Below are 12,643 nucleotides of genomic sequence, written 5' to 3'. Positions count from 1 at the left end.
ACATCCTATCCCAGCTCTGACCTCAATTTTTAAAAACATCACCCACCCCACCACCTAAGTCCCTTGTGGGGCACACGCCTTTAATACCGGGACCAGGAGAAACTTTGAATCTGCAGCCTGGTTTTCATAGTGAGTTCCAGGTAAATTAGGACCATATAATGAGACCCTGTCAAAAAGAGTAAAATCTAACAAAGAAACCATGCATGCAGAAGGCAGATTATTTGAGGAGGCGGGAGAAGGGGAGAAGGGACAACAGAAGGTAATAAAGGGTGAATGTAATTAACATACATTGTGTATGCATGCATACAAACATAATGAAATCCATTCTCTCGTGCAATTAATATCACTAATATTTTTTGAGTTGGGGTCTCATGCAAACCAGGCTGTCCTTGAACAACGAGGTGAAGGATGACCTTGAACTTGTGATTCTCCTGCCTCCATCTCCTGAGTGCTAGATTACAGGCCCCAGCTACCAATTTTGTTTTCAGAGACTGAGTTTCACTCCATAGTCCACCTTGAACTAATGGCAGTCTATCTGCTTCTGCCTCAAGAGTGCTAAGTCATGAACATGCCATGAAAAATAATACAATAAATATATGCCATTAATAAATACAATTTAAAAAAAATAAAGAACTCCACATGCTCTGATGACTCAGTGGGTATAAGTGCTTGTGGCTTGTCAAACAGGCCTGGCAGTCCAAGTTTGAGCCAACCCAGAGTAGCAGAGACTTCTGAGAGTCATTCTCTGACCTCCACACTGAGGCATATATCTCTGCTTGCCCCCTGTGACCCCCTCAGGCCTAATTCAAAAGCCAGCACTTCTATTTAAGTATCTCTTTGCAGACACAACTGATCATAGCACTTACACTCACACAGCACCCTGCCCTTGAAAGAGGTGGATGATCCACTTGCCTGCTTTTCTCTTCCGGCATAGCTACGCTCATAAGTTATATCTGCTATGAGCAGCAAGAGGGGGTGGTGGTTATCACTGAATTTGTCTTTTGGAGCAGATGGCATTCTGGGTTCCTCATTTCTCCTCCCTCCCCCCTCCTCTGCCTACAGGATACCTTTCTTCTGTCCTTTACAACTTTTCATTACCTCAAAATGTTTACATTTCATTTTTATTTTGTTTGGAGGGGGCATGCACACATACTATGGTACACACATGGAGGTCATAAGTCAACTCATGAGTGTTGATTCTCTCCTTCCACCAAGTGGATCTCAGGGACTCAACTCAGCCATTAGACGTGGCAGCAGGTACCTTTACCAGCTGAGATATCCTGATGCCCACCATTTTTGTGCATCAAGTGTGGTTGCCAAACACAAACGCTGCCGATGTGTAAGTAAAGAGCCACTCACATAAGGTATGCGCTAATAAAAATTTAATATCATAAAACAAATCAGAAAACAGCAATTTTTAAACCATTCACAATTAAAGTGGAAAGACACAAAATTATAAGGCAGCCATCCATGGAATGAGTTTATGTGTACAAAGGATCCAGAAAAGGGGACACTTTAAAAAAATCACTGTTTAGGCCACCAAACCAGGGGAATGGTGGTGTTACCATCCCATTAGAGTCCCAGTTTACAGGAAGACACACGAGACAGAGAGCAAAGCCAGTCTCTGTGCTTAGCTACTGTGGGGGACTGAACACATGTAAAGAAGTCCTACTTGTCTGCTGGTCCTTTCCCACCAGCCCCCATCTTCAGGTCTCCTGAGCTGAACTTCGATGTCTCAAGTAGAAAAGGGTTGCAGTTGTATAATATCTCGACCAGTGTTCTTCAGGGGTGAGTCCCACTCTGCACTGAACAGAAGTCTGCCTCAAGGACTCTCTTGCTGAATGACTGTGATGCAATGGTCTGGGGCTCTGGCCCAAAAAAAGACAGGAGGGTCTTAGAGGCTTGTGCTATTGACATATAGTCCCATGTTCAGAACTTCACTAGCATGAGGAGCAGGAGCAGGGCCAACAACACTCTGTCAATGCTATGTCCCTCCCATCTCTAATCCTTGAAAACAGAACCAGCCAGTTCTATTTCCCTTTCTATAAGAACAGACCCTTTCTTCTAATGATCCAACCCCCAGGTCAGTAGAACTGGCTCTTCTGAACTGAGAATCTGAGGACTGAGGTGAAGCAGGGGAGAGAACACTGTCTCAGTGGGTAGTACCGTTCCAACTGCTGACATGTCCAGGCTGGGAAGTCTGCTTGTAAGGATGCAAGCTGGCAACAGTGCACACAGAAAGCAGAGTCAAATGGGACATCACTGCCCTGCTGACTTAGAGACTGGCAACACTGGGAACTGGGGAGAGGAGGGTGCTCCGAATCTGAAGACCATCTAGATTCTGGGAGAAAGGGACTCCAATCCCAGTTAAGATGGCTTTGGTCATGAGGAAGGAGGGCCCATGCTTTTCATCAGTTGCTTCTTTGGTAGCCCATAATTCCACTTGTAATTGTGGCAGCAGCTTAAGTATCACCAATGTGTTCAAATGTGTTTGCACATTAAGGCATCCACACCTCCAGAAGGAGTCTTGCTTAAGGAGGAAGAAAATGGAACTGAAACGTGTTGTGGAGTGACCGAGGTGGCTGCTCTGGGGGCACTGTCTGCCACATGAGCAACCTCCCCCAACTAACAGAGGCCTATGCATGGTTCCTGCCGCCTCTAATGCATTTGAGCCCTATTAAGAGTCACATGGCTATCTGAGCCTGCTGGGCAGGGAAGGGATGCACTGTCCACAGGCAATAGCTCCAGGCCTGGAAAGGCCCCAGCTTTGGAAAGTTCACTATGACTGAGGCCCGGAGGGGAAGGCAGATTTGGAAGTTTGATGGTTCAGTCCTTGCCAGAGTCCAAGGCCCTACCCAACATGATATTCTAGCCAAACTTAGAGTGAGATGGCAAGGCACTGCTGAACATAAGAGGCTCTGGCCAGCACAACATCTCTGACCACTGCACAGAGCGAGATGACAGAAGCTACGTCTACCCAAATCAAACCAGACACAGGGAACTTCTAGAGAGATCAAGACATCTGTACTTTGGAAGGACTAGATGAGGCCAAACCTTTCCGAGTCACCTGTTTGTGCCTAAATCAAGAGAGCCACCCATACCCCATATTGCACACATTAACACTTTAGCATGGGATGCAATGGTCACCAGCTCCACACAGAACTGCATCCCATTTCTGCTTTCTTCACTACAGCCAGCAGAGGGCACACATGTTTAATCCCAAAACTGCTGGCTGACCTAGTGACAATTTAGGAGAGAAAGAAAGAAAACTACAGGCATGCTGGCATAGATGTCATAGAAATGTCATACAAATGACTGCACTCACTGACCTGAAGAAACTAGTCTTGGCTCCTCTTTATGTAAAGTGTTTTTGAAATGGTACAGAAAATATAAATACAGTATTATACACTTATCTCTGACTAGGATTTATTCAGAGTTTGGCAAACATGGAAGAATTACCTTGGTTGAATACTTTTGCTGTCTCAATTGCTTAAATTATCAGAGTACTAGTGACTGTATCAACTCACACCAGGAGGTGACATTTTTGAGGGCGTAATAAGGTTGTACTCGACACAAAGGTAACTTAGTTACAGGAAATGAAGAATAGACAGTGCTGTCTTCATCATCATGGTTCAAGTAGTGAGAATCCGCCTCACACAAGGACTGACATCACCAGGAGCAGTAGTACTACACAATGGGAGCAGGGGGAGTGCAGGGAAGAGTGGGATGCAGACATGATTGCAAGGAGATTGAGACCAGCCAGCAGCGGATACTCCCCCTGATACAGCCCTACCGTCTCCTGCACAGGAGCTAAGGAGAAGGAAGAAACGCTCTCCACCCTGGGCAAGGGCTCAGTCAGAGGGACTGCTGGCTGCTAAAAGAAATACTTAGAACACCAGTTCTCAACCTGTGAGTCACAACACCCAAAAAGGTGGCATATCAGATATCCTGTTATCAGACATTTACATTATGATTCATAACAGTAGCAAAATTACAGTTATGAAGTAGCAACAAAATAATTTTATGGCTGGGAGGGCACCAGAACATGAGAAACTGTATTAAGGAATGCAGCCTTCAGAGGGTTGAGAACCACCAACACCAACTTAGAAGAAAAGGACAACATACTTTGTAATAGTGTTACTTTTTAAAAAGGTTACTACAAGATGTCAGTAACTATCCAAATTCCCAGAAAAATGAACATCCCTTAATTTCTCTGTGATCACACTGTTCTTGATGGAAACCCTGGGCCTGAACAGAACCTGGCTACTGAGAGTGTGCTGTAGACAAGTACTCTACAAAGGACACTTTTTTAAAAAATGCTATATGATAACAGACCCCTCTTCCAAAGCCAGTCCCTTAGAAGGAAGGGCAGGCTTTATTTAGGGAGGCACGTGCAAAGGAGTTGTTGAAGACTCTAAACACCTCTTTTGATGGATGTTTCTTTTTTGGGTTCAGTTCAGCTTATGTCTCCTGCCCTTATTTTCCTTATTCTAACCTCAAATTAGTTGCCATCATCTTTAGCATCTAAGGGATGGGTGTTCCCACCATCTCTCATGGCATGTGGCACAGATGCTAAAGCACCAGTCTTACATGGTGAGAACCATGTTAAAAACCAATGGGTAAAATGGCAGAGCCTCTAAACTAAGGGGAAAAACTTTAGCTTAATTACAGAACACTGCAGTTTCATAATTACCATCTCACTGTATGAAGTTCTCCACTTTTCTTTAAAACTAAATTCCATCTTCCCTGAGAATAGGGTTAAGAGAAACATCAAAACTCAATATATCAAAGTCCCTTTAAAAGACAACACAAAGTCTTTGTCTAATTCTGATGTTCCTGCTGTACGCTGTTCCACTTCTCCACGATTGACTCTCATCTCCCTCGGACTCTAGAAACACGGGTGGAGATGGGCGAGGCGAGACAGGACACTGAGGAAGTGAGGAGCATCACACGTATGCTCTTCTTCCCAGATGGCAATGGCCGTGGACTGAGGCTGGAACCTGAATGGTTAATGCTGGTGTCCTATTGATAGGATGAGCGGGATGAGGCAACCCAGAACCAGGGCTGCCACCTCAAGGCGGCTGAGGCCTCTCCCTCCAGTGGTGTCAGGTTTGTGGCTGTGCCCCATTCCACCCACCTCAGGGAGGACATGGACGGTGGCAACATAAAGAAATGTCCCGGCAGAGAAAAGCATGGCCACTCCAGTGGCATTGACCTCTGAAAGGGCTTCTTTACTGCTCTGTGAATTAAAAGAGATTAGAATTAGAATTAAAACAAGTCACGTCAAAGTTAGAGACAGGAAGATGTCCCAACTAAATCTGAATATTAATACCTGGTGCTGCTTGGTACATGGATACGTCTTGAGATTGGAAATTCTGTCATTTATGGGGAGGTCTTAAATAAAGGTTTAAGAACACCAGTGACACAATCACAACTTAAAAATTTATTTGAAATTCACAATGTTTATTATACAGATACTATGATTTGAGAAAATAATGAAATAATAAAATCAAGCTAATTAACATATTTATTACTTCAAATGTTCATGATTTGCAAGGAGAACATTTACCCTTAGATTTTGAAACGAAAGCTTTATTCCCTAGATTGCTTTTCAAAGCGCTTTCAAGCACTGCCTAGGAGGCCTCACTTGCATCTCTAAGATGGAATCTCAGAATTTTAGGCATCAGTTCATTTGTTGTATTATTTAACCAGTGTCCTCTGTGTTACCAAGCCAGGCGCTTGAGACACAGACTGCCCAAGATGCAATAGAGGCAGCCGTCTCTTAATTTGAGGCCAGCCTGGTCTACACTGTGAATTCCGGGACAGTCAGAGCTACACAGAAAGACCCTGTCTCGAAAAAATAAAACAAAAAAGATGCAATAGCTACCTTCATAGCACTAAAATAAATCTCATTCACTAATCTGGGTTTTGTTGGTTTTGATTATTTAAGACAAGGTCTCATAGTGTAACCTGGGCTTGAGCTCTGGACTCTCCTGCCTCAGCCTTCCCAGTGCTGAGATTACAGTGTGCCATCATACCCGTCATCAGTTACTAATCTTTATACAACTAGTCACAGCCTTTCTATTAAAGAGTAGACCCATGAGCCAAGGCAACTAGTTAAAACCTCACAGACATTCCCAGATGCAGCATATCACTCCATGCTTCCAGAATTATCAGGAGTTTTCTTCATGAAAAGCTCTAAAGCACAGCAGTCAGTGAGGTGCTGGTGTCGTGTGATTTTTAAAGGGACTATCGGGTGGGGAGGTGACAGAGTATTTGCCCAGCATATGCAAGACCCTGGGCTTAATTAATCCTTAGCATCAAAAGCAGGTGTGTGTGTGGGGATAGCCTATAAAGAACTATCCATTGCTCTTAAGGCAAAAGGCCCTGTGTAAGACTCATTTGTTAGACTCAACAACCAACAGACCCTGAGTAACAGAATCGAACCACTCGTTAACCATTTCATTATCTACATATAATGTCTTAAATCTTTCCCTTTCCCTCCTTTTTATTTTTTTAAATGTGAAAAGAACAGAAAGGAAAGAGGGGAAGAAAGAAAAATCGGTCTGGGATATAGCTCAGTGGTAGAGTGCTTCACAGGGATGTGGGAGGCCCTGGGCTCATTCCCACCAACCAGCCAACCAACAGAAAACCAGAAGAGTCTGTATGCCTTTTAACACATTTATTGTCTCATATGATGATGAATCAGTGACCTTCTGAGGAAGCATGGGGGAAAGCAGTTCCTTCCAAGCAGTCCTGGCTAGGCTGATACTAAGATTTCCCCGTAGATTCTACTCACTGACTCTAGGGAAATTAGGAAGGGTGGTTGCTGTGGACGGAATTATAAGGTTTGGAAATGGGAGCATGTGAGCTCTAAGCTGAAGACTGACACCTCAATTCTGAAGCTATGCTCAGATGTAAAGAACTAAGAGAAATGGAGTCGCAGCTGCCTACAGCCATCTTTGCTCCAGTTCTGGAGGCCCCTGAATGATTGTCTTGCATGCTTCCATGGCTCCACTAAACGCTGGGTGGTGGGCAGGAGAGAGAGCTCAGGGGTTAAAGCACCACCTACTCTTCCAGACGACCTGGGTTCAATTCCCAGCAGCTGCATGGCAGCTCACAGCTGTCTGTAGCTCCAGTTCCAGGGGATCTGGCACCCTCACACAGACACACATGCAGGCAAAACACCAATGCACATGAAATAAAAATAAATTAAAAATTTTGGACGATTCTAACAGACTGTTGTTATCTGCCAAACAAAATAAGCATGACTGGTTAAATGATACTATCTTAAACACTGAACTGCTACTATATATTTATGCAGATATTCTTAAAACTGATATTCAATTTATATGACTACTAAAGTCATAAAAAGGACTAACTAGAAATTAAGACACAAGCCGGGCGTGGTGGCGCACGCCTTTAATCCCAGCACTCGGGAGGCAGAGGCAGGCGGATTTCTGAGTTCGAGGCCAGCCTGGTCTACAAAGTGAGTTCCAGGACAGCCAAGGCAACACAGAGAAACCCTGTCTCGAAAAACCAAAAAAAAAAAAAAAAAAGAAATTAAGACACTTATACAGATTTTTACTTTCAATTTTTGTCATGATTTGAGAAAATACTGTCCATGAAAAATTCAACCTAAGATACCCTAGCAGATTTGTTGAGCCTTTTGATATTGTGACAGAATGTTGTGGCATACATAGACAAGACAACTGAGTTGCCAATAAAATAACATAAGAAATAAAAAATTGTGTCCTGTTTCAGTAAATTTATGATTTTGTGTTGGGTCACATTCCTAGCTCTCAGTCCCACGCAGCTCCCAGGCTGCAGGCTGAGCCTATGAGAGACACACCCAGGACTGCACAGTGAGGGAGGCTCACACTTACCTTACTTAATCCTAAGTACGTCAGCATGGACATGGCTGGTGCTGCCAATGCAAAGACCAGCAAGTGCTTTCTGATTCGATTCCGCTCCAGGCCAGCATGCATCAGGAAGGAAACCAGCCCAAATGCTGCTGGAGCCTGGAAATGACAAAGTAGCCCCTGTATCACTTGACAAGCAGGGCTTGCTTTCACATCAAGAAATGCAGATGGTGCTATCTGAATATGAGAGACCCAGGTATCCCATCAAGAGCAAGCTTGCCTTTTAAGAACCAATGTTCTCACAAGAAAACCCTACATGTGTCTGTAGATATCTTTCTTGTTAGTATTGTACACAAGATTATTTTGAATTTTTAATTCTTACTTACTATACTTGTGTGTGTGAATGTAGCCACCTGTGTGCCACCATGTGTGTGGTGGTCAGAAGACAACTTTCAGGAACTGGGTTGTCAAACTTGTTTAGCAAGTAGTTTTACCCACGGAGCCATCTAGTCAGCTATGTGAACAAAACTGTACGAAAAGCAGAAATTGAGGGCTGAGAGATTTGGCTGGTCAGTGGCTAGAAGGACTGGCTGCTTGCTCTTCCAGAAGCCCTGAGGTCAATTCCCAGCAACCACATGGTGGCTCACAACCAACCATCTATAATGAGACTCTGTTCCCTCTTCTGGCATGCAGGAGTACATGCAGACAGAGCATTTATAGATATAAAAAAAGGGGGTCGTGGTGGCTATCAGATGCTGCAATGGGTCAAGGTGTTTTCTCTGCGAGACTTGGGACCCAAGTTCAAACCCCAGGACTCAGATAAAGGTAAAAGAAGGGAATCAATTTCACACAGCTGTTCTCTGAGCTTTATCATGCTAACGGTGGCATGTGTGTGCTCATGTGCACACACATAAAATACACTTTTTTTGTGTTTTTTTTCGAGACAGGGTTTCTCTGTGTAGCTCTGGCTGTCCTGAAACTCACTCTTGTAGACCAGGCTCGCCTCAAACTCAGAAATCCGCCTGTCTCTGACTCCCAAGTGCTGGGATTAAAGGTGGGCGCCACCACCGCCGGCTATAAATACACTTTTAAAGCTAAAAAGATACCACATATCAGAAATGCATCGAAGATCAAGACAAATTTTAATTACAAATATGTTCGATATCCAATCTTGGCTTACCTTGTGTAGCATTATTGCCACGAACACAATTAACTGGACACTAGTCTGTGAAGTAGAGGCTGCTGCTCCCAAAGCTACACCATCAGCTAAATTGGGAAACAAGGAAACAAGATGCTATGAAGGGAGGCAATGCCGGGCTGATGAATGGGCTTCATGGCTAGGCACAGCTGGACTTGGATCTGGGCAAGCTATTCAATCTCAATGAACTTCACAACCACCCTCAGGGTGGGGTCAATAAGCTGGGTAGTGATGGACACACCTTTAATTCTAGCACTCGGGAAGCAGAGGCAGGCAGATCTCTAGTTTGACGCCAGCCTGGTTTACAGAGTGAGTTACAGGATAGCTAGGGCTACACAGGGAAATCCTGTTTGGAAAAGCCAAGGGTGTGTGTGTGTGGGGGGGAAATGTGGTCAATTAAATGTGCAGTCTTAGGGGTTCGTGAGTGCTAAAAGTAAAAGAATAAGAATAGATGCATCTGACCCCCAAGTCATCCATAAGTTAGCTGTCTTTATTACTAAAAAAAATATGAAATACAAACATCCATTGATGAGCCAAGCTGAAATAATGTGCTAACGAAGAATTTCCAAGGTCATATCTTTCTGTCTTCAAGGCTTGAAGCTGCAATACAGATGACTCACACATGACGGGGACTCTCTTAGTTTCGGTTACTATGCTGTGATGAAACACTGTGACCAAAGCAAGTTGGGGAGGAAAGGGTTTGTCCAGCTTGCACTTCCATGTCACTGTTCATCACTGAAGGAAGTGAGGACAGGAACTCAAACAGGGCAGGAGCCGATGCAGAGGTCATGGAGGAGTGCTGCTTATTGGCTTGCTCATCCAGGCTTGCTCAGCCTGCTTTCTTCTAAAACCCAGGACCACCAACCCAGGGATGGCACCACCCACAAGGGGCTGGGTCCTCCCACATCAGTCACTCATTAAGAAAATGTCCTAGAGCTGTATCCTTTACAGGTATTTTCTCCACTGAGGTTTCCTCCTTTCAGATAACTCTAGCTTGTATTTAAGTTGACATAAAAAGGTCAAGAGAGGGGCTGGTGAGATGGCTCAGCAGGTAAGAGCACTGACTGCTCTTCCAAAGGTGCTGAGGTCAAATCCTAGCAACCACATGGTGGCTCACAACCATCCATAATGAGATCTGGCACATGGTGGCTCACAACCATCCATAATGAGATCTGGCACATGGTGGCTCACAACCATCCATAATGAGATCTGGCACATGGTGGCTCACAACCATCCATAATGAGATCGGATGCCCTCTTCTGGGGTGTCTGAAGACAGCAACAGTGTACTTATAATAATAAATAAATCTTTGGGCCTGAGCGAACAGGCCAACCGAAGTGAGCAGAGGTCCTAAGTTTAATTCCCAACAATCACATGAAGGCTCACAACCATCTGTACAGCGATACTCTTCTCATATACATAAAATAAATAATAAATCTTAAAAAAAAAAAAGGTCAAGAGAGGGACTTTGGATGAATGGGTATGTTGGAACAGCCTAGAAATGGAGCCGTGTGAGGAGAATTCTGACTGCTCATGAGAGCACTCCAAGAAAACAAGTCTTGTAACCCCAGTTTCTTCAAAACACAGACTTGCTCTCAGAATGTGTTTTATTGTTTATCCCAGGTGTAGTAGATAGGAGTGAGTTTACTTCAGTGAACTCATTATTGTATGCTGATGTTATTCAATTGAATGTTTTCCTTCACATATCTTTATGGACATATTTTTGCCTGAACTCATGAGATCTTTACTCAGGTGACCTTTCTTAACCCTCGAGTATAAATCGTCTGGGGCTCTGAATAAAGTTGGCTATTGAGTGACACTTCAGTCCACCTCATTTATTGGCTCCCTTCTCCCAGGTCCCACAGCCTCTAGTGCAGTGATAGAGGTGATTTTGTTAGAAAACAGACACCGGGAGGTTAGGAGTGAGCTACTTTTCACATACCTTTATTTGGACCTGACAGAATCCTACCTACCTACCATCGGGTCTAGGTTTGGGTTACGGTGCTAAAGCAAGTCCCATCTGCCACACTGAGTCTTCTGCTTACTGCCTTAGCCTACACTGGCAGCTGAGCTGTTTGGTGCTGATGTGTGCAGGCTCTTTTCCAGATAGATCTTAGGGTAGAGGTCAGCAACCTCCTTAAAGCCCAGACAGGAAATATTTGAGCTTTGTAAGTTACTTGGTCTCTTGTAACTACTCAACTCTGTCACTACTGTACAAAACAAGCCACAGGTGATATAGAACATGTGGGCATAGCTGTTTTCAGAAAAACACTATCACTCCATACCATAGTTTCCCAGTGACATGAAAGATCTTTCTGTTTGGCAGTGCTGAGAATTGAACACAGGCCTTTCACACACTCGACAGATGTTTAGTCATTGAGCTACAGCCCCAGATTCTTTTGGACAGGGTCTAGATATGTAGCTCAGGCTAAAATTAAGTAGTCAAGTTGGCCTTGAACTCTGAATCCTACTGCCTCTACCTCCTGAGTGCTTGGAGTACATGTGTATGCTACCATGCCTAGCTTATATTCTGTGTTTAGGTATTTAAAATATAGAACACATTCTTAGATTGTAAGCTCGATGCAGAATATGCCAGGGCTCATGCTACCGCTAGAGGGCTCTGTTCAGCAACCCTTGCCCAAGAGCATTCAGTGTAGAGTCTGTGAGGTTAGGAGCAGTCTCACTGCAATGCTGACTTACCTGCAGCATGGACGACTAGCCCCAGGGTGGTGGTGATTTTGGAACTGCTGGGCCTTGCTGTTTCTGGATCTACAGAGAATGAGAAGGTATCACTAAGTAGTATGACATAAAAGGAAAAGAAACACCTGTCTGAATGAAGATGGTCCATTTCTTATGATCATTGTTATTTTAGAGCTGGAGTCTCACTGGGCACCCCCTGGCTGGCCTTGAACTCCAAATCCACACCTCAGCTTCCCAAGCGCTGGGATAAGGCTGTATAACACTGCATCCAGCTATCTACAGATTCTGAAAGCTCAGACTTTGAACTGCTTTCCTCGCTGCTCTCTTCTCTTCAATGCTCTCCTTGTACTAAAGAAGTGGGTGTGAGGAAACTCTTGCCCAGGCTTCCCTGCATAGCTCTGAAATGCCTGGACTTCCTCAGTCTGCAGAAAGTGCTCTACAGGCTCTGGTTACTTCTAACTCCTGCAACTGTTGTCATGCAACCTCGGTCATATTTTTCCTTCTATACTATGCAGCTATTTTCACCAATTTAAACCCAAGTTACAACAGTTTCCTACTGCTTTGCTCACTTTCCCCAAATCACTCAGCTGGAAGTGTCACAGACATCTTTAAAAGGCACCACCCTTCTGCTGTCTCTTTTAAAGAGCTCTGGTCAGCTGCAACTATGCTATGATGTAGGTTTTCTCCTTTGGTGTTGAGGATTGAACTTGGGCCTTGTCCATGCATTTGAGCACTCACTCTCCACTGGGTTATAATGCCCAGCCTCAAGGGCCAGACTGGCCTTGAATTTACTCTAAAGACCACATAGGCCTTGAATTTGTGGCTTCCCTGCCTCAGCCTGAGTAGCTGGGATTACAGGCCACATCACCATACCTGGCTTGAG

The 12,643-nt window shown here is 44.3% G+C and overlaps 1 protein-coding gene and 1 long non-coding RNA gene across 3 annotated transcripts in view; one reads left to right on the top strand and one right to left on the bottom strand.

The window, feature by feature from the left end:
- Positions 1–12,643, top strand: part of LOC115032782 (uncharacterized) — a 29,394-nt gene that overhangs the window by 8,002 nt on the left and 8,749 nt on the right. The gene's annotated exons all lie outside the window — the stretch shown is intronic.
- Slc39a9 (solute carrier family 39 member 9) overlaps positions 1,368–12,643 on the bottom strand; it is a 39,662-nt gene continuing 28,386 nt past the window's right edge. The window contains exons 4-7 of one of the 2 annotated variants that reach the window (XM_085830513.1): positions 11,761–11,829; positions 9,043–9,128; positions 7,892–8,021; positions 1,368–5,234 (exon numbers count right to left, since the gene is read on the bottom strand). In XM_085830513.1, coding sequence (XP_085686639.1) covers positions 5,023–5,234; positions 7,892–8,021; positions 9,043–9,128; positions 11,761–11,829 — 497 coding nt within the window. In that variant the 3' untranslated portion in view covers positions 1,368–5,022. Of the gene's footprint in view, positions 5,240–7,886; positions 8,022–9,042; positions 9,129–11,760; positions 11,830–12,643 lie in introns of both variants that reach the window. The other variant, XM_021178625.3, reaches the window with a different exon arrangement.

This window comes from Mus caroli, unplaced genomic scaffold, assembly GCF_978045245.1.
Source record: "Mus caroli unplaced genomic scaffold, Mus_caroli_1 scaffold_14, whole genome shotgun sequence".
Classification (NCBI taxonomy): domain Eukaryota; kingdom Metazoa; phylum Chordata; class Mammalia; order Rodentia; family Muridae; genus Mus; species Mus caroli.
Note: the sequence above shows the minus strand (reverse complement) of the source record. Positions and strands in the feature narration are given on the sequence as shown.